The 22353-nt window shown below is 48.5% G+C and overlaps 1 protein-coding gene across 2 annotated transcripts in view; it reads right to left on the minus strand.

Annotated features, from left to right (window-relative positions):
• Positions 1 to 22353, minus strand: part of Spock1 (SPARC (osteonectin), cwcv and kazal like domains proteoglycan 1) — a 491076-nt gene that overhangs the window by 278747 nt on the left and 189976 nt on the right. Inside the window, exon 3 of one of the 2 annotated variants that reach the window (XM_005078398.4) lies at positions 1175 to 1183. The exons of the other annotated variant lie outside the window; for it this stretch is intronic. Coding sequence (XP_005078455.1) covers positions 1175 to 1183 — 9 coding nt within the window. The remainder of the gene's footprint in view (positions 1 to 1174; positions 1184 to 22353) is intronic. 2 annotated transcript variants of the gene reach the window in all.

The raw sequence follows: 22353 nt of genomic DNA on the forward strand, positions 1-22353 counted from the left end.
AGAGTCAGGGAGACACCATGTACCTACAAAGGAAGCAAGAGGCCTGGGCATCACCTGTAAGCCAAGACCACATAGAAATACACAGGTAAAGAATTAAGAGAGAGCTAGCGGATAAGAAACCTGAGCCATAGACCAAAAGTTTATAATTAATACAAGCCTCTGTGTGTTTATTTGGGACTAAATGGCTGCAGGACTGGGCGGCACAGAAACTTCCTTCTACAGAAATGCTTGCTAGTCAACCTACTATACGATGCAAAGCAGGCCATCTGTTGGGAAATGACACAGCCTCCCCAGCAGCCACCTCACCCCTGAGCTGTTTCCCTTCACCCCTCTAAAGCAGCAACATACTCTCCGTGGATATATTCTCTGCCAAGCTTGCCCTATACATCACCAAGGAATAGTCCTGGTGGGGAACCCTAGATGAAAGGGTCCAATTGACCACCCAGTCCAGATTGGGCGGTGAATTGAACCATCCTAAACATTACTCATGGGGCTTCGGTTGACCAGGGGCAGGAACTGTGTGTGCTGTAGGGCATTTAAGTGTACATATATGACCCCACCCCCACACAAAAATACTCACTCACACACACACACTTGAGCCTAGGTGCCTTCTGAGCTGAGATAGTCTTACCTGCATATTCCCTGAGGGATCACTCAACAGTACATAATAAATTCCTGATGAGTTGCTTCAAATACAAGAGAGCTGATCTAGCTTTAAGAGCACTGCTGCAGCCCCTGAGAAGCAGGTTGGGTGGGTGTTTGTATACACACTCTAAATCACTTTCACCCTGAATAGAGCTATTCTTTGATAAATTGGTCTGACATTTGGTGTAAAGTCCTGCAGGCTTTAGACAGAATGATTTAGAAAATAACAATGCGGGTTTCTCCGCTCTTTCAGTAAATAACCCACCAGTAAAATACAGATAATAACTGGCAATTGTACTTGTAGTGTAACTAATGAGAAAAAATAGCACAGTCAATGGACTGCTTATATACATGTGATGAATTACATCCCTCACTACACCCATGAGAAGCAAGCCTGCATATTCCTGGTTGGCTGAATGCAAACAAATATTTACCATGGAGATTAAAGATCTGAGATACAATTTACATTTTATTTTGCAACTGTTTTGCTACTATGTCTACTACATACATTTGAAAAGGCAAAACCTACCTCAACTTCCTGAGTACGAAAGCGTAATGAATGGGAGAAAAAAAATAAAAGAATCATATCAAACAACAAGAAGAAGGAATGTACACATTTTTGATAAATGCATCAGATTTTCAAAACATTATAAAGGTCACAGCCAGCTGTTTTAGGCCACCTACCATCATCCCTTTGCTAAGGCCCATCGCCCACAGAGCCCACGGGAAGGGACGTAGGTAAAAAGGTAATGAGTGGGGGGGGGCGCGTCTCAGTTATCTGTGCACACTGCAGGAGAGCTAGCAGGACTCTGATGAAACCCAGACACAGTTCCCGTCTGTGAGAATGTCAAATGAGTCACTGCCTGCAACAGCAACCCAATCAATAACCGTCCCAAGATAACATCAAAGGGCAGGAATGATAAAGCGTCTGCATTTCTGCAAAAGCACCATTTGCCCTGAAGCTCCAGGGTAGCTGGAGGGGACACAAACCTAGGGCAGTCAGAGATCCTCCATGCTCTTGGGAAGTATGTGAGGTGAGTAGGATGGACTCATCTTCCTCCCCACCTCCCACCCCCTTTCACACACCCCCACGCTCCCAACCACTTCCCTAGTGATCAGGGCAGCCACTGCCAGGGTGAGCGCTCCCTTCTCAGGGATGGACTGTCGCCACTGAGCCAACCTACTGGGGTGGTAAGGTGTTATTGACCCAAACAGGAAAGGGAGGTCTGTGGCTCCATCCCTGAACACGTGTTCTGTGTCTGTTCCTGCGTTCTTCTGCTGACACAAATGATGTAACAGGGCTACGTATGCACTCATGCTGAACCACGGGGTAGAGACCGATGCCACCCATGCCCTTGTCCTTACTAGCAAAGCCGCCAGGTTGCCTGAGGTAATGGAAGGCAGTCTTGTCAATGTCTGAGGAGGAAAGGAATCAGTACCATGGGCTCAAAGGTGGCAGGAGCTAGGGCAGGCCTTGAAGCAAGTGTGGGTGTGAGTTCCTGCTCCAGCAGCCCTCAGCTGAGTGGCCTTGTCTAATACGCTGGCCTCTCAGTCTTTATCCATGAAACAAGCTCACTGGCACCTACCTTAAAGATGCTCTCAGAGCCTTACAAAGACCCCAATGCCTGGCACGGCCGGCATCTGGAAGTAACAAGCAGCAGGCAAGTGCTCTCATGCCCACGCCTAGAGGTTGACATCAGTGAGAAGCCCCAAGGCCAGAGGGATCAATGGGATCCATGGATAACATATGTTTAAAATTTCTATGAAGCAATTTCTGTACATTTGAGTTTTACCAAGTCAGACATGAGTGAAAAGAGACATGATTGTAACAGAAAACAATGACAAAGCACTTTCAATGTGGGCTGTTTTACTAGTCGCTGGTATAAAGAAAGTAATTCAGCGTGACTTGGAAACCTGAGTTGCAGGTCTGCTTCTAAAGACCATGCCCCCACTCTAAGGTTGAGTGACCCGCATCTAGAGAACAGAGCCTGTCTAGCAGAAAGAGACAATATCCTTGACTCTCACCTGTTCTTTGCTTCACAGTTTTCAAACACTAAGGTGAGTCCCTGAGTAAACATGTAAATGTTTCAATTATGATTAGCTGTGTCCTAATAAAGACCCTGGGCTTCAACAGGTAAGTATCTCTATGCGATCCGTAATTTGCATAAAGAAAGATGAATGATCCCTGAACGTATCTGTGCCGCCGGCACACCTAACAAAGTCCTTGCTGTCTTAAAGCGTTAAAACACCATTCCCCAGAGAGCACAAATGATAGATGGTCAGAGACCAGTCTTGTCCAGATATCACAGATTCCAAAATTAATTATGTCCCACTATCTTTCTGACAGTTCCCTACACCTGAGTACGAGGTCTCCATGAACATGCTTCCATTTAAGAACAAGACAGTGTGTACTGGAGAGATGGGTTCAGAGGTTAAGAGCACTGGCTGCTCTTCCAGAGGTCCTGAATTCAATTCCCAGCACCCACCTGGTGGCTTACAACCATCTGTAATGAGATTTGGTGCCCTCTTCTGGCCTACAGTCATATAGAACACTGTATATATAATAAATAAATCTTAAAAAAAAAAAGAACAAGACAGTGTGTATTGAAGAGATGGCCTGGCACTTAACAGCACTTATTGCTCTTGCAAAGGACCCAGGTTTGGTTCTCAGATCTCAAGTGACAGCTCGTAATCTGAAAGAATGCACACATAATCATTCAAGCCAATGCTCACACATATAAAATAAAAATAAGTTGTAAAAAGAGGAAGAAAGAAAACGGCACAATCTGTACACATTACACCATTTCCTCCTCTCCACTAGTCATCTCCGTGTTATATTAATTTCAGGAGGAAATCGCTGTCCCTGGCTACATACAGGGGGAGCCAAAGGACACTGTACTCACTGATTCCTCTCCTACCCTGGAGATGCCGACTAGGGGTCCTGGAGCACTGTGTTCACCAGGATGGCATCCAGCAAGGGTTTCTAAAAGATCATCCTAGCGAGGTGATTGCCATTTAGCCCTCGGTGGGACAAACGAAGCAGGTCATACACTAAATCAATCAGAGCGACAGGTGACTAAGCGGGAAAGTCAGACCCACTATAGATAGCAGGCATACCAGTTACAGAACACTAGAGGTCCTCTTCCCCAGTTTCTAGGACCGCCCCCCCCAACACTCACAGCATGGCGTCTGAGCCTACAGAACCTCTGGCCATGCACTTACTCGGGCAAGAAACCAATAGAAGCTGAGGGGGATCAGTGGAAGGGTGCTTGCCCAGGATGCATGAGGCCATGGCTCATGCCCAAATACTGAGAATAAAGCACCTGCACCCCTTGGCTTCACTTCCTTTCCTCGCGGTATCGATCTTGCGTCCCTCTCAGGCTCACGCGTGGCTCCCGCTTCTGCATCAGCATCACCACTTCCTGGGTCCAGGACACTTTACCCCCCGCGTCACCGCCATGTGCCCTGCCCAGCCTCCCTGCCTCCCACAGCACTGCCAACTCTTCCCCACAGTGCTCCAACAGTGACCCACCTTCCAGAGTAGCTAGGCTGCACCAACACAACTCCCGGGGCCTGGTCCCTGTAGGCTTTCACTAGTTCGCTATGGTCACACTCCAGCCCGCAGCACAAAACCCGCGTGACTTCTGAAGCGCTGCCCGTGCTGTCTACTAGGCCCCTGAAACACAGGCCCCCCTAGCCCCCCTAGATGACTAAGCCCTCACCCCATCAAACTCGCTTTGCACGCGGCTAGCCCCGGAGGCCCACGCTCTTCCTAGCCCTGTGGTACCTGACTGATTTTGCAGCCGGCACTGCAGTGTGGTTGGCTGCTCTTCTGTAACCCTACTACAGAGGTTAGTCCCCTGGGGACTGGGCTGGGTGGCTTCAGTGCGGGACCTTAGTGACAACATGGTGCTTGTGTTTAACACACACGAATGGGCCAACCAAAGCTGGAATGAGTAAATGATGGTCCCACCTCTTCCTGATTCCCCGGATGTGGCCACTCCCCTACTTTTTCCACTTGGGCCGAGGGACTGGAGTGGAGAGCAATGAAACAGACACCTCACTTTGGTGACACCAACTGGGGCAGATACAGGGACCCAGGGAGTGGGGAGGATTTGGAACTTGGGTCAAGGTGTGTAGCATTGGGGTAATCAGTAGCATCCTTACCTCACAGCTAATACCCCCTAAAGCATCTCAGGAACAGGAAGACTTTACAGCCTGTGTAAGCTGAAATCTGGTGTGTGTTGAATGAGACCCATTCCCTATAAGGTTGAACACTGGATCTTTAGCTGATGGTTCCATTTGGGGAGAGTGTGGGGCCTTTAGGAACTGCAGCCTTGACAGGGGAAGTATGTCACTGGGGTGGCAGGTGGGGACAGTTTGAGGATTTATAGGCTGGTACCACTTCCTCCCTCCTGTTTCTATCTCTCTCTATAAACCTTTTTGTCTCTCTAGCATCTCTGCATCTGTCTGTCTATCCATCCATCTCTGTATCTGTCTCTATCATGTCCGTCTAGTCTATCTGTCTCTGTATATGTCTCTATCACTTCTCTCTGTTTCTATCTCCATCATCTCTCTCTAGTCTATGTGTCTATCTCTATCATTTCTCTCTATTTCTATCTCCATCGCCTCTATCTCTCTATTCTTTTCATCTATCTATCTATCTCTCACTATCCCTCCTGTGAGTAGATGAAATGCTTCCCCACCAGGATGGATTCTCTCCTTCTGACACGATAAGCTAAAATAAATAGGTCCTTTCTTTTCCACTTGGCTTTGGTCATGGTTATTTTTATCACAGCAACATAAAAATCCAATGAGTGGTTTAAGAGTCAAGTCTTGGGCCAAAATGAAGTGTATATAAAAAAGTTTAGATAAAATTTTTAAACAGAAACTGTGACAATGATGACACCAGTGATGGCCACCATGTCTGAGTGGTCCAGTCCTTACCAGACCAGACGCTGGTTTGACCCTTACAATAACTATCTGAGACGGCACAATAAACAGCCAGCCCCATGTCACAGGTACAGACACTGCAGTTTGGAAGGAGGCTATTACTATCGAAGGCCACCTAGCTAGTGGGAAGGAGAAACAGGACTTGAACTCAGTAGTCACTTGACTTAAAGCTCATGTTCTCAGCACAACACAGCCTCCTCCTTCAGTGGCACCATGTAAGGACTGTAAAGACTAGAGGCACTGGTGAGGGGCACGGGCGTGTCTGCTCTGTGGACATGAGCACACAGACCAGATGCTTCCTAGAGTAAAGTAGAAAACAACAATCTATGCCTCACTACGTCTTTGAGGGACCAGATAGCAACACGACCTGTTAATCCGACCCCAGTAAGGTGGGCAGCAAGCCCCAGAGTGCTGAACTCCAGTGTGCCCTTCCTGGACATAACAATGGCCTCCAGAGCCAAGAACAGCTTCAAGAGTCAGCAAGGATGAGATAACAGAAATATCCTGCACCTAGGAGCCCTATGAGATGACACCTGCCCGCCATCAGCCTACCCAGAAGCCCCACTCAAAATGATGCAGCCCAGGCATCAAAATGCTGACCAAAAGCTGTGACACTTTGACACAACTCTCCCCTCTGGACAGCCACAGCCACAGATTCTCTGAAATGCCCACCTGTCACCCGGCCCACTCTGCTATAACTCCCTCCAACCTTCTGGTAGCCATGCTGCTTCCACAGACAGTCTAGGAGTGGTAGCAATAAGGACTCCCTTCAATGTGTCCCCAAACTGTCCTACTTCTGACTGCCACACTGCCAATGACATTATCCTGAGGCCTTGTCTCTGGAGCGTTGATACAGCAAAGTAAGCAAAGCCTCCCCCCCCCAGAAGAGATCCCATCAAGGTCTTTTGTCCATTCTAAGCTAGGGCCACAGCGAGGATTTGCGATTTCTTCTGTGAAATATGCAATGTCTTACAGGGATATTACTTCTATCATGAGGTTCCCCAGAGTAAACAAGCCTGCCCAAAAATGGCCTCACTTTCCTGAGTCAAAGTTTACCAATTACCAACAAGCTTCCAGAAAGCAGAGTGTGCACCCCAGCATTAAGCCAGGCCTGGCCAGCAGTTAAGAAATTGCTAAGGATGATTAAACTTGGTTTTCAGAATCCATACAGATGTCATTGAAACCTGGGTGCCAGAAACTTGTCACGCAAAAAGCATCAGTGCAAGCCCATCCCCACAACTTCCAGAGAAAAGATGATGACAGACTAGGGAGGCTTAGTGACATGACCAAGAAGGACCTCACCCAGACTCCACCTAGCCCACTACAGAGAACAGAAGTATTTCTGTCATGTGGGCAGAGCCCAGAGAGCCCAAAGGAGACTTTTCTCAAACCAAATAACAATGCACATGAGTTTCCCAGTAGGACCGTAGCCCCAATATCTACATATTAGGCTAGTCCATCAATATCTAGCAATCCCATTTTACTCAGTTGGACTGCTGTGGTTGGCCATTCTGGATTTACCAGACAACACTGCAGAGACACCAGGGAAGCAGCCCCATGCAGCTGCTGTCTTCTAAACATGCTTGACTCTGTGTGTCGAGCCTAGGAAGCCCAATGAGAGCCTAGGGGCCAGTGGAAAAGTTCATTCTAAATGCACAGAAAATGGATGCGAGGAGCAGCTAACCCACAGCTATATGAAGCCTGAGGTGCACCAAGAGGAGAGAGAACCAGAAATGTAGAGATACCTTACAAATGTAATGTACCCGACAAATGTCATCATCAGGGAAAAATAGCTACAGTAACTATGAAGAAGAGGCCACTGATTATTATCATACACACACACACACACACACACACACACACACACACACACACACACACACACACAGGGTAGTTTCTATGGAGAAAGACACAACCAGCGAGATCTTGAAGGTCAAGCAAGATTCCAGATGCAGAGTATGTGGTGGGAGCAGGGCATGGCTTGCACATAGAGTGGAGCCAGCCCAAGTCGTCTCTGTGGATTCCCTCAGCTCAGGAGACTCCGGCAAAAGCCAATGGTGCCATAATCTGGAGGCAGCAACAGCAGAAGCTCTGGCCAGCCTGCCCAGTGGCCTCTCCACCTGCAGCCTGCTCCAGCCAAAGGACCGGGAGCTCTGCAGATACTGGTGAGGAACAACACAGGACGGACACCACCCTCGGCTGCTCCAAGTGCCAGGCAGAGCACAGACAACTCACCACCTGCCAACCCAGGGTGAGCAAGCCCAGACCCCAACCTTTCTGGTCCAACAGCGAGAGTCCCCATGACACCTGTTAAGAACATGTGTGAGCCATTATGAAACATGATGAGAGCTAACTATCTGGCCACTGTTCCCCCTCAAGAGGCACACTGCCAGCCAGCTGTACCTTCCCTGCATTACATAATGAAGCATCTATCCCTCCAAAGGAAAGCTCCCCAAGAGTGTGTGACACGCCATAGGACCATGCTATGGAGACCAAGACCCTTGAGGTACTGCTTCCAAGCCTCAAAGACAGCAATGAATGCTGTGTTGTCCTCACTCAGACACTGAATGACCCCACTGTGCCTGCAGGGGATACCGCCAAGGAAGGGTGTGCAGCCTGGGTCCTGAGGTCCCCATCTTTTAAATTCAAAACCCTCCAAGTTTTCATCTCAAAGCCCTCAAGTAAGATCATTTGTGTGGTAACACAGGGATGCCAGTAAGGACGTGGGTTTCTTGTGGAAGCCTGGAGGGCACTTAGCTATCAAAGCCATGGAATGATTTTTTTGCTTTTATTTTTTTATTCATTTATCATTTGAAAACTGGCAGTCCAAGTCTCAGCTGTCTCAGAGTCCAAATACATCAAATAAGAAACCAAATGTGTCCCCAAACTCTGAACAAAGTCGTTGCATTTCTTTTCCATATTGCCAATAGCTGGGACATATGCAAAAACTTCAGCTGCGCCCGGGCCGTAGCTGCGATTGTTTGGATTTGTTTTTACACTCACGTTTTAAGCTCTAGCATGAACACAAGCAGTTATTATATCTGAGATCCTTCAAGTCCCTCTCCTAGTAAATAACTCATGAACCTTAAGAAATAACTCAGCCGGTTTGTTGTCCACATGATGGCCAGAACTACGAAGACATAAACTACTGACAAACTCCCGAGAGCAAATCACACACACGGTGTTGCCCCCTCCTGAAAGGAGAACAACGGAGGAATGAAGCAGAAAAATAAGCCACGAGAAAGAGAGCCAAGGGTGTCACAGCAGCTGACTACTTCATGTCTGCCTTAAACGCACTCTCCCAGTGCTCACAGCCCTCCGGCTGCCAGGTCCACCCACATGCTGGACGCCAGGGAAACTACGGGTCACAGTCAGTCTTGTTCAGTCACGTTCAGTCACGTGCTCTTGGCTCCCAACCTTCCTGAAGATACACTCACGGGCCACTCAAGAAGAAAAGTAAACACACACAAAGACTGCAGAAAACTCAAAATGACGACAGTGGCTATCGGTGTTTGGGAAACCGAGTTTCCTGCTGCTTCTGCTTTTAGCAATTTTTTAAAAATTTTTACAAAACTAAGGCAGTTGTTATCTAGCTGAGTGATAGTGGTGCACTCCTTTAATCCCAGCACTGAAGAGGCAGAGGCAGGTGACTGTCTGTGAGTTCGAGGCCAGCCTGATCCACAAGAGCAAGTTCCGGGACAGCCAGGACTGTTACACAGAGAAACCCTGTCTCGTGTCATTAGAAAAGTCTTTGGGGCAAGCAGAGGGTAAGCAGCGTGACCCTCACGTTACACTCAAAGAGACCTCCAGACCTGGAGGAGTGAACTTCTTTTGCTGAACTCCACATTCACAGCCGTGTCTAAGACCCCTGCAGACTGACAGCTGAGACTGTGAGAGACACACCCCACACACCATGCCTGGGAAGCAAGAATCCAGAGGGCCCTGAACCAAGCCAAAGAAAAGCCCAGGAGCATTCCAGGGCAACTCAAGGAACCACTGATCTTTTCTCATGAGCTTGTCTCCAGGGTGGCAAAAATGTTCCATCCATTCGAATACTGTTTTTACCCAGGCATTTCTCTCATCAAGAAAGGAAGGGTATGGAAGAGGCAGGGCTGGCCCTCAGCTCTCCCTACCAGCACGGATTCCATGGCCCCTCCCAAAAACACGAGGCAGAAAGGTTCAGAGCTTGCATCAGAAATCACCCATTTGCTTATGACACGGTGACAAGTCTGTCACACACCTAGATGGTGGCTCTATTTAGTAGGGCAAGCGAGGCCTGATACCTCACCCAGGTTAGTAGCAGGGCATACCGCGCACAGCTAGAACCAGTGATGCCTCATCAGGGCTGCCTGCTGGAATTGTCTAGTAGCAATACACAGCATATTTTCCCATTGCCCAGAAAAGCCTCAGAAGGCCTTTTTCCCACATCTCTCTTTTTATAAAACTCAGCTCTTACCTCAGCTTGGGGCTGAAACCAATGGTGGTTCTTCCTAGCCAGAAACCTGGAATACATAAGTACCAATGACAGTTTTTTTTTAAAGTGGCAACCTCTTCTGTCATTTCTGCTGCCACAGTGTGAATTTCTTCACCTTTCCACGCTCAGCGTTCTTGTCTGCATAATGAGGGTGGTGGTGCCAGCACCATCGGGGTGCCTGGAAGCATGGTCAGATATGGCTGTTGCCAGGTGCCCAGCATGTAGGATGCTCCAACAATGGTGGCCATGTTTTCATTGATCCCAGCATGTAGGATGCTCCAACAATGGTGGCCATGTTTTCATTGATCCCTGCGTATCCTCTGCTCCAAGCTGATAATGGGGTTTTATAAACTCACAGCTGGCTTCCTCAGGATGGATGCTTTCATGAGCTACAGAGATTTTTGAGAAACCAAATCTGGGTGATGGCTGCTTCAGAAAGGTAGCCGCCCGTGCTCTGGGAGAAAGCGTAAATAGGGTACCACTTGAGCAATCACATTACTCAGCTTAGCGTGTGTGATCCGGAGCTGCATGTGCGAGTGACGGGGTTTGGATTATCTGTTGACTGCCACTGTAGGCCATCCAAGTGTCTCCAGGCGTTCTGGCTGGGAGTGGCTACACTAGCTTAGCTTCTAGTGGGCCCAAGCTCCTGCTATCGGTGGGGCCAGACTTGAGAGGAAGGAGGAGATGCCTTTGTAAGAAGGAGATAATACAAACACCACACTTTGCTTGGGGAAGAGCTGCCAGGTCCCGCGTACCCACTATAGGGCCCTTCTTCTTCAGTCCTTGGGGGGCTCACACAACAGCTGCGAGCTCAGTCTTTTCTTCCTCCCCACAGGATGGGTGGGCATTCTACTTGGATGCCAAGGTACTGCCTGTGTTGGCTAAGCAGTGTAGACCACGAGACCAAGCACCAAATCAACAAAGCAAGCATAACCACACTCAAACCTGGCTCTTTCTAAGAAGGACCCATCATCCCTGAAGCTCCATTTGACCAGAGCCACTTGTATATTTGTATGTATTTGTGCTTGGATAGCTGTGGGCCTTCTAGAAGGTTTCAGAACCTACCTACAGTCTACAGATATGGGTGTATTTACAGGAAGAGGCTAGAAGACTCCAAGGACTGACTTAAGGCAGTGGTGCATCCTGACCCCCTTGGGGATTCACATACCAGATAACCTACATGTCAGACATTTACGATTCACAACAGTAGCAAAATCACAATTATGAAGTATCGATGAGAATAATTGTATGGTTGGGGGGGGTCATTACAACACGAGAAACTGTGTTAAAATGCTGCAGCATTAGGAAGGCTGAGAACCACTCAGGGGCTGAGTTCTTGGTAACAGACCCAGGTCCCTGGAGCCTCCTCAAGCTGTCAACTTCCGAGGGGTGAACTGTGCTGGACCCAACTCTGACTCCAGCATCCAGCATCGACTCAGGACGGCTATCAGTGGAATCCAAGCCGGCCATGTTGCAGAGGGAGTCGGAGTGTGGAAGGAAAGGGATTCGACTCTGACAAAGCGGGGGGAGCTGAGCTCTCAGGACCGAGATGGAGGCTGAGAGGGTGAGCGGGGAAACTGCATGAGAAGTTTCTGGGAGGAGAGGAAGTTAACAAACACCACACTAGAGTGCCATCAGGAGAAAGCCCACAAAAGGGAAGGGCCCCGGGGCGTAGTAACCTCATAAGGGGAGAAAACGTGCAAGCTGTTAGCAGTTTGGAGGCCATCTGCTGAGAAGCGCTTTGGGGGACTCCTTTCCTCAGGGTTCCATATGTGTGTGGTGCATCATCCAACCAGGACGACAAACACCTGTGTGGGGACTCCATCTTGCATGCACAAATAAAGCCCGTGTGAAGGTCAGAGGATGGAGCTTGCTGCCAGCTAACCATGGAGGTCTGGAGGTCTTCTGTGCAGACAGACAGGAAGTGAGACGACTGGGCAGAGAGAGGGGTGGCTGTGGCTTGCTCCTCCTCTTCTCTGGTCTCTCAGCATTTTCCTCTATGTCTGACTCTGGGTTTTTATTATCTAGACCGATACAGCTTCTCTTTTACATTTGAGCACCTAATATTGGGGCAAGAACTGACAAAAGCTTCTGGGGGATTTCTGAAAACAAAAATCCAGAATCAAGCATGGCTTCTTGGTAGCAGCATTTTCTCGGGTGGGCTCTGTTTGCTAGAGGCAAACTTGAAGACAGGCTTCCTGACTCAGCATTAGTGGCAAAAGAAAATTTAAAAAATCCCTCACGGCTCTCTTAAGAGGCTCTGCTACCAGACACTTAAATGGTGTTTATGAGCGGGCAGCAGCATGCTCCTTGGTGGTGGCATGGACCTTGAAACGCTGCAGAGTTGTGGCGATAAACATGGCTCCCACCAGCACCTCCGCCATGAAACTAGACTCTCAGGAAGCCAAAGAATGGTGTAGAGTCAGCCTCCACTTTAGTCTTAGCTGTGCTGTTTAGCAGATTAAAAACTCAGAAGAAGACAAAGATACCCAGTAAAGACAGATTCAAAGGAAAAAATCTCTAAAATGTTTACAATGTGTTTAAAAAGTACACATAGGCTTGGGAGAGAAAGGAAAAAGGATGGAGAAAGTCATTTAAAAATAAACAAAGTAGTCAGGCGTGGTGGCACAATCCTTTAGTCCCAGAGACAGGCAGATCTCTGTGAGTTCAACGCCAACCTGGTCTACAGAGTGAGTGCCATAGACAGCTAAAAATACACAGAGAAACCCTGTCTCAAAACTAAAAGAAATAGAGTAATAAAAAAGCCACATAAAGATGGAAAATACAGAGAGTCTGGATACGGTATGTTATTGTGTTGTCTTTGAATTTTTCATTGCTGAGGAAAGAGCAGCGGCTGCTCACAGACATTTGATTATAAATGCTGCTGGGTTAACCCAACTTATATGCTTTGAGAATGTCTTGACTTCAAAAGTCAAGTCTAAGGACATGTTACTTTGGAAAAGAGATTCTGCTTTTGTTACCACAGAAGATGAAAACCTATAGATTTCTTCCAAACTAATAAGGTTTGATCAAACAAGACCCCATGAAGCAGTGGCCCAGTTGATCCAACATCCAAAACAGCTGAGATGATACAGCCTCTCAGACCACTATAGCCTGAATTTGGCCAGGTTCTGGGTTTTTTCAGGATCCCCAAGGGATTGACAGCGCCCCCAAACAGCAGAAAGCAGTTTGGAGAGAACTACAACCAAATTTTCAAATATTGTTTATAAATGTTTGTTTTTATTTAAGTAGGGTTGGTTATGATTAATGAGCACAGCCAATCTCTAAAGAAAAAAAGGGAATGTGATATAGAAATGAATACTTTGCATTGGTAAGAATTTTGGTTTATTGATACAAATTTAAGGTCAATTGTGTTATAGGTATATTTCTACTGTTGTTTAGGTAGTGTGTTTATGGAGCTCATTTAAAATGTAATGTATAATTAAATACGGATTATAGTCACCTGTAATAGTCAAAACTTAGGTTTTCTATATATACAGAGATATATTTCAACAGGATAGGTATTCTTCAAAACCTTTCAAAGATCTACAGAATATACCATTTAAAATGGTTTATTAGTTTTTTCTTGGCAATGAGAAACAACTGCTCCTGATAACAACAATTACTTCAGAGAAGTAGATGGGAATTGAAGAAACTCGTTATGTGGTTTGCCTTCAACATGGCAGGGATAGTCACTTGGACAAGAAACTGCTTTTGCCTGGACTACTTGACCGCATGCCATTCAAACTGGGCAAGCAGGTTACAAAGAAAAGTGACTGCTAAACTTGCCAAGGGACAGGATGGTCCCTCAAGGTTCCTGCTTCATAGAAAAGTCTGTCAGACACCACTCTGGGTTTATAGTCTGAAGAGAGATGCTCCAATGATATAGAGGAACTTTGGGTGACTGTCCAGGCAGTAAGATGTCTCTGCCAATCTTAGAGTTTATATAGTATCCTTCTGGGGTCTTTGATGGAGTTGAAGACACATGGTTATGGTTATGGTTTTCCTCAGTTATGATAAAAGATAAGTCACATATAAAATTTTAGACTCACAAAGATAGGGTAGATGATAGAAAATTTTCTTTAAAATTTGTCAAATGTTAGTGAACTAAATATTGTTAACTATAGTTCTTGCTTGATAACTGTTTTGTTATATATAATTTTACTAAGTTAAAACTTTCCTTTTGTTTAGACAGAAAAGAGGAGATGATGGGGGATATCCTTCTGTGTGCTGTGAATATGTTTCTCTTATTGGTTGATGAATAAAGCTGTTTCGGCCTATGGACAGGCAGGATTTAGCCAGGTGGGAATTACAAACAGGGATAGAGAACGGGAGACACCATGTAGCTACTGGAAAGGTAGGATGCCCAGGCATTCTCCTGTAAGCAAAGACTATGTGGAGTTACATAGATTAATATAAATGGGTTAATAATTAAGAGAGAGCTATCGGCCAAGCAGTTTATAATTAATATAAGCCCCTATGTGTTTATTTGGAACTAAACGGCTGTGAGACTGGGTAGGACAGAAACTTCTGTCCATGCACTCATCTTCTCTTTAGGGAAGGGGGTTGCACATTCAAAGATGAAGCCAAATCTGTGACTTGGGAAGGGAGTTAGTCCATGGGCTGAGAGCATGGACTCACCCCAGTCCCACCGTCACAGAGGACTTCCACGTGGCTGGCACTGTGGGAGGGGGACACACAGGAGCGTCCCTGATCAGACAGGCTGCATAAGAGGTCCAGCAAGTGGAGGGTGCTGAAGAAGGCATAGCAGTCTGCGGTCTGATCTGCCCTTGCCCTGAGATTGTGCCTCCCCTGGCAGCTTCCCCAGCTCTCCCCTGGTCAGTGCCCAATCAGGCCACTGGTATCACCAACGAACACATGATAGAAAAGGTCCTGGGGATGCACAGATGTCAGGGGGCAGATATAAATTTATTGTGGCTTGCCTGCAAGGCTGTCCCCACACACCCATGTGACAGTTATGCCTGGATGACACAACTGGACAGCATAGTAAGTGAGCCATGGTCACACACGCAGGGCCAAAGCTGCACGGAACCTTTATGCTCACCAAGGGCTGCCTGCCTCCTCTTTAACTCTCCCAACATCTACCTGGAAGCATACATCTTCCTTACCCCATGAACCGGTCCCATGACAACAGCGGCAATTCATTACCAAGCCGTTTTGGGTTATACTTCTCCGAGAAAATAAATAGCCAGTTTAAAGACCTTCAGAAAAATGTTTCACCACTACTCTAGTTAAATGTGAGTATTTATTAAGGTTATCAAGAGCCACTCACACCTGCGGGAGTGGGTTGCATGGTAAAAGCTCAAGTGGCCCTCTGTGAGCTTTGCACTGATAACTGGAAAATGGCAGGAGACCCAGCCTTCCCGGACTTTCATTCAGGACTGGGGACTGATCTCCATGGTAGGCTCACGTGGCTCTTCATGGCTGATCTCAGTGCTGGAAGCCCTCGGCCCAGATGGCCAGGCCAATAAGAGCATGGGCAAAGTTATATGTCACACACCAGTGCTCTGCACCCAGCTGATCGCCACAGGGAATCAGGCTCTGCCCCTGCTAGGTGGGGCTGTTAAAATTTCTCTGTAAGGGACAGGAAGCAACTATTTCAAGTTTGTGTGTTATGTACCAACTGTCTTAAAATCTTTTTACAGCCCCACTGCCATTCACCTTAATAACATAAAAAAAGCATTTAACCCATGGTCTCAGCTGGTTTTGGACTAGAAAACAAACAGCCCTGAGCATTGCATGGCAATTCTATGTTCAACTGAAAGCACATTTGGATTATTATACATGGCTGTAATAGGGATTCACGCTGAAGATCATCTGTTGTCTTGATCATACATAGATTTTGCACTATGGGCCATGGGGCTTCCAAGGAGCCAGCCAGACTTCACTATGGGCCATGGGGCTTCCAAGGAGCCAGCCAGACTTCACTATGGGCCATGGGGCTTCCAAGGAGCCAGCCAGACTTCACTATCTAAGAGATCCAGGCTGAGGAAACAGTGAGGACTGAATACCATCTGCTCTCACACAGCGACCAAGCATGAGGAGCCAGACTTCATCCTCCCTGGACGGCCCCTCCTTTTGCTCGCCACTAAGGCCCCACGGTGGCTGTAGTAGTGGGCCTCCCTGAGGCAGAACTAGAGGAAGCAGGCTCGCCAGAAGCCTGGTGCAGGAATGAGGGCCAGGACAGAGTCCACGTGTGTAATGGCAGAGTGGGAGGGAGGGTGGGTGGAGGAAGCCCAGCTTCAGTCTGTCATGGAGCAGAAGTCTGCCTTGAGCATACAGACTGCCGACTGCCTCACACGGAGGCGAACCAACAGACATCCTTAAACCTGGATGTGAAGGGAGGGAGCAGACATTGGAAACAAGGGTCACACGCATTCCGCTCAGATCGGCCCAATAAGCCGTGACCACAAAGGGCAGCCAAGAGATTAGAATTGTCCCTCCAATACCCTAAATTGTGTTCTTGAAACGGGGAACCCAATGTGACACAGTCTGCGGTTCCTTGCTCCTCTACAGTCTGAACCCTCCCAGACATAGTTTCTGCCCACAGAGCTTCCAGACAGAATCCAGTCTCCCGACTTATCATATATCTCTAGACCTCCATATGGCACAGACTTTCTGCTCTTAACCTGTAAGAGAGAAACTGAGGCCACTGTCACAGCACCAAGGAGAGGCCTCAGGCCTCAAGGAGGTTGACCCTCTCCCGCCCTACCCAGGCAGACAGCACCGACCCCAAAGACCACAGCAGGGATGACAGAGTTCAAGTGTCAGAACTTAGCTCACAAACGAAGGAAACCACATTTATTTTCTCGTTCTCATCTCCAACTCCAAAGATGAGATGAGATTTTTTTTTCTGAGAAGCCTCTGAAAGTTCCGTGATTGTCCCCAGACAGACACTACTGAGGAGAGCGAGCAAATTGCACTCTGCAATTACTACGCTCTGAACTCTCAGACAGCCCGTCTTCACGCTGCCATTGTGTTTGTGTCTGCGGATGGCTGGTTCAGGCGGGGCAATCATTCCCAGAGCCCTTTGCTACTGCAAAATGCTCAAACGGCGGCGTGGAAAATTAACCCCCCCCCCGGAAACCAGCTGTTTATGCTTGAGGTGGCACCCACACAGGGAGAGAAGCAATAGGTGGGTGGAAGCCACAGGCATAAAATTGAGAAAATACTGTTTTCAAGCTAAGAGTGAAGGGACATCTCATTGAGAAAGGTAATCAATACTCGAAACGGATCATGGAAAGACAGAACTCCCTGGCTACAGAAAGAAGTCAGGCTCCCAATGAGTCACCAGCAAATGGCGGACAAGTACTGAACTGTAACAGTTCAGGAGGGACGCAGGGACAACCCCCTGAGCTCCTCTTCTTCCGTGGTGACAACTCTGTGACATGAACCTGTGTGAGGTGAGGCTCACCACGCGGTATCTCTCTAGCTTGCTCCACTGAGGCCAAGATAAAAACAATGACCAAAACCAACCTGGGAAGGAAAGGGCTTACTCGGGCTACACTTCCAGCCGTGGGAAGGAAAGGGCTTACTCGGGCTACACTTCCAGCCATGGGAAGGAAAAGGTTTAGTCAGGCTACACTTCCAGCCGTGGGAAGGAAAGGGCTTACTCGGGCTACACTTCCAGCCGACAGTTCATCGCCAGGTAAGTCAGGGCAGAAACCCCAGAGGCAGGGACTGAAGCAGAACACGGAATAACTCTGCCTCCTGGCCCCCTCAGCTGCTTTATGCAACCCAGCCCTGGGACGACGTCACTGCTCACAGTGGCCTGAGCCTTCCCACAGGGATCACACGTCACGAAAATGTCCCAACACGGATACCCGCAGGCCCATTTCTCAGTCGAAGGTCACTCCTCTCGAGAGTGACTCTCGTTTGTTTCCAGCTGACAAATCTGGCCAGCACAATGCTACCGGTAACGTGTAAGGACAGGCAAGGGGACACCTGCCACTCCCTCACAGGCACGAGGCAAGAAGCCACAGATTCAGGAAAGAACTGATACCAACTCTGTCCCCCGGAGCTCGGCGATAAATAACCCACAGCATAAGCCAGTAAGCGAGTACAACTTCTACTCGCCACCTGCTCCCCTGAGGAAGAGCCTAGAAGCCGCAGACACTAGCTGCTGGCTTCTGAGATTCTTGTGACCTTTGTCGTTTGCTTCCTAGTCCAGACACCAAACAGCCTTTCAAAAGAAACTGGATACGTGACAACCTTGCGTATACAATTCTAGTTCAGCTTGTTGCTAACTGTTGAAGTCTCCCATGTTTTACCAAAACTCCTAGGTCCTCCTCTATCCCAGGAAGACAAGATGGAATGTCTCTCTGGACAACGAGTCAACTCCAAAAGACACCAGGGACATAGTCAACGTCACTGACGTACTTCTATGATGGAGAATTGAAGCGCAGGCACTTCCCAGTTTCTCTGAGTACTGAGCTTCTCCATAGCACCAGGCTCAAAGTGTGGTTTTTGACTGGCTGGAGCCACGCTGCAAAGCACAGGTACCCGCCTTCCCCAAAAGAGAAGGGTTACAGAGGTCTAACCTGGAGCATCCAACAGAACTCCCTAAAGCCTGGGCTCTACAGGTCATTGACTGTGGGACCCCAGAGTGTTGGTGACCATCCCTTCCAACTCAGCGTCCTAGGGTTTGCAAAGCCCACCAGATTTGATCCATGCCAAGTGCTAACAAAAAGAGCAACAGATGTCAAGCAGGAATGCTACTTAGTAGCTGGCTCTCATCTGTGTACATTCCGACCTGCCGCTCCTCTTCTTATGAAGGCCCACCCGTTATGTTACCATTTCGGGGGAGAAAGGAGGATGACGGCTGATCCCTCCCTTTCCTTCGGGCCATCCTGTCTGTGGTCTACCTGAAGCATGGTCCGGACCCCGGTGAGCATCTTTTAAAAAGAAACCGACAACCCTAAACAAGCCAAGAGCAAAGATGAAGAAGGGCCCTTTCACAAAGACGCAGGCAGTTAGGGCAGAAGACCATTAGTTTCCCGCCGCTGAAGCCAGAGAGAGCTGTGCAGGATGCCCAACAAAGCAGTCTCTCGCACCTCGCTCTCCTAGAAGCTTGGTTAAAACAGGTAAAGAGCGAGCGAGCATCGCTCTCAGTGTGGAAGAGCACCGTGAGAAGACACCTGTCCCCAGCTAAAGCCAGCACAGAGGCGGCTTGCAGACGGGAGGTGTCAGGGCTCACACACATCCAGAGGATGAAGACAGACAGACAGCTAAGAACGAGGCACCTGGGAGGGAGAGACGCGGCTCGGGAGATAAGGGCACTCGCTGCTATTCTAGAGGAGCCAAGTCAGGCCCCAGCACCCACATTAGGTCACGTACAACTGTCCGTAACTAGCCCCAGGATCTGGACTCTCTCCTGGCCTCCACAGGCACGGTACTCACACGCATACATACATAGTTAAAGTAAGCGTGCTTTAAAAGCATGGGACAGAAAGTAGGAAGAGCTGTATCTCACACACACGCATACATAGTTAAAGTTACCATGTTTTAAAAGCATGGGAAAGAAGGTGTGAACAGCTGTATCCCACAAAGTGGATGCTCACAAGCTCTATTATACAAAGACAGCTGAAATATGAACCCTGACCTTCAAGAAAAACTGACCTGGGGGAACCCTGTCACCACCAGCATTTGTGACCATGTAAAGACACTCGTACCCAAGGGCACAACTGCAGGTCAACATGAAGATGCCACCCAGAAACGAGACAGGACTGGAAAAGGACAAACACAAGGAGACCCAGCTACAGAAATGCTCACACAGCCCTGGCTTGAAACAGTCCAGAAGTCCTCAGAGTAAAAGGAGCAGACAACACGTGAAGAAACGAGCAGGGCCACACGCCAGAGCAGGTTAATCCTCACAGGGCAGTGAGGGAAAGGCTAGGTACGAAAAAGCATCTGTGTAAACCCTGTTATTCCATGGAAAGGTCTGATGACCACACAACAGTAGGAACGACCTAGAGAAAGAGAGAAGCAGAGGGATAAGATGGGGGCACTGGTGTGTGTGTGACTGCACATGTGTGTGTGTGTGTGAGTGCACATGTGTGTGCACATGTGTGTGCGTGTGAGTGCACATGTGTGCACGTGTGTGAATGCATGTGTGCGCACGCATGTGAGTGCATGTGTGTGTGAGTGCTCGCGTGCATTTGAGGGCACATTTGTGAAAGTGTTTTCCTTTGATCTATGTGATCAAGCTTAGCCATTGCTTACTGGGAAATAAAGTGCCTGGTGAAGCCCTGGACAGGCAGGGACAGAGCCATTGTCCAGTGTCAGCATGGAAAATTGTGAGACCAGAAAGGCAAATGGGAACCCAGTACTGCTGCAAACTGTGACTGATGCTCTACGGCTTCCCAGTTGCTGGAGTAGGTTATTTGTAACGTGATCCTTTTAAGTCCCCTCTGTAGCATATAACCGGGCACTGAGGCTTGCCTGAGGTTACACACCAGAAAGAGGTAGAGCCTCTATTTGGCCTCTGTGATCTTGCTCCAGAAGTCTCATTAGTAGCCACAAGTGCCATCCCTTTGAACTCTCCAAGCAAAGCATCCCCCTGCCCCGGGCCAGCAGTGGAAACTGGGGCAGAGGCCTTAAGGAGATGGGTCTGGGAATGAGCTCGCTGTGCTCCCAGCAAGGCTACTCTCCATGAAGGCTTTACAGGTTTTTACAGTCACAGACTGTAGCACTGCTCCTGTTCCTAACTGTGGAGGAACGCCAGTAAGGAAGAGAACTGTGGGAACTTCACACACTCAGTTACAGATGGGCCCAGGAAGGACTGGAGTCCAGACCACTTCACCAGAAATGCCAGCAACAACTCCCGGGTCCCACAAGCAAGGCTGGATCCTGGCAGAATTAAGGTAGGCTGTCACCACATGTGTGTGGCGTGGAGAGGAGTCCCCATCTATGTGGTCTCTTCACACCAAAGCCAGCACGCAGACAAAGGGAGCACTCCCAAGCATGGAGGAGCTGAGCTCCTGAGTTCTGAAGATCTCTACATGAAGCTGAGGGGGGTTTCCAGAGATGTCCGAGGGGATGCTCTCCCCCCGACCCCCACCCCCCCACCCTTGCTGCAAAGCTCATCTGTTCCACAGGTTCCCTTTCCTTCATCTAAGGGGAACCCTTGCCTAGAGTTGAGTCATGGCTGACTAACCCCCAACCCTGCCAACACAGACCACTCAGGCTTTGCCAATGGTATTTCACCTTCTTTAGTATCAGGATCTATCCAGGAATGACTAAGGAACCTCACAGTAACGAGGGGCAGGCACACTGGGTCTGCAGACTCCACAGAAAGCAGCAGCTTACTCTCCACAGACCCTCACAGGATGGGGCTAAGTTGGAACTGCCAGAGAGCTTCCTGCCATGGGAGAAATGGGTGGTTAAGAATAAAGCCTGGCCGGGTGGTGGTGGGGCACGCCTTTAATCCCAAAACTCGGGAGGCAGAGGCGGGTGGATCTCTGTGAGCTCGAGGCCAGCCTGGTCTACAAGACCTAGTTCCAGGACAGCCTCCAAAGCCACAGAGAAACCCTGTCTGGATAAACAAACAAGCAAGCAAGCAAAAAGAATAAGGCCTGTACCTAGTGAGGCAAACAGCACAGGCAAGATGTAAGGTAACAGTGACACAGACCTCCACACAGCCATGCCTCAAGGCCAAGGCAAGGCTTTCATGCTCCTGGGAGAGTTATCCTGACTTTGTGTTAAAGCTATGACCAAAATTCAGTGCCAGTCACCTGGAGCCGTTAGTCCTGACATGCTGGAGGTCTCTGAGCAAGGGCTGACATAGGAATGTTTGTCCACAGAAGTGACTGCTGAGAGGATGGGGTAAAACAGGCCCAACCACAGCAAGAAAGGTTCTGAATAGAAATTACATTAAGCAAGTCCCTAAAACCTTGCTGAGCTTCTAGGTGCAGAAGCATAGAAACCATGCTGTCCCCACTCTCTGGAGTAGAGTTTCAGGATTCCCGCCCCTGGGAAGATATAAACAGTATCTATGCTTCCCCCTGAGGTCCCAGTGAAGACACAAACAGCATCTCTGCTTCCCCCTAAGTACCCAATTACAAATAGCATCTATACTCCGCTCCCCAAGGACCCAATGATAAACTGAGGCAGGACTCTATACAAGCCCACACTGGGGAACCCTTGAGTTTATTGGGTTTTCTTACAGAGCATGGGTGAGACGTTTCTTACAGGAGTATGGGGGCTCCCGCGTGGGTGCTCCCACGCCAAAGAGGCTGCACTGGCAAGTCTTTATCAGCTGA

This window comes from Mesocricetus auratus, unplaced genomic scaffold (assembly GCF_017639785.1).
Source record: "Mesocricetus auratus isolate SY011 unplaced genomic scaffold, BCM_Maur_2.0 Super-Scaffold_100013, whole genome shotgun sequence".
Lineage (NCBI taxonomy): Eukaryota > Metazoa > Chordata > Mammalia > Rodentia > Cricetidae > Mesocricetus > Mesocricetus auratus.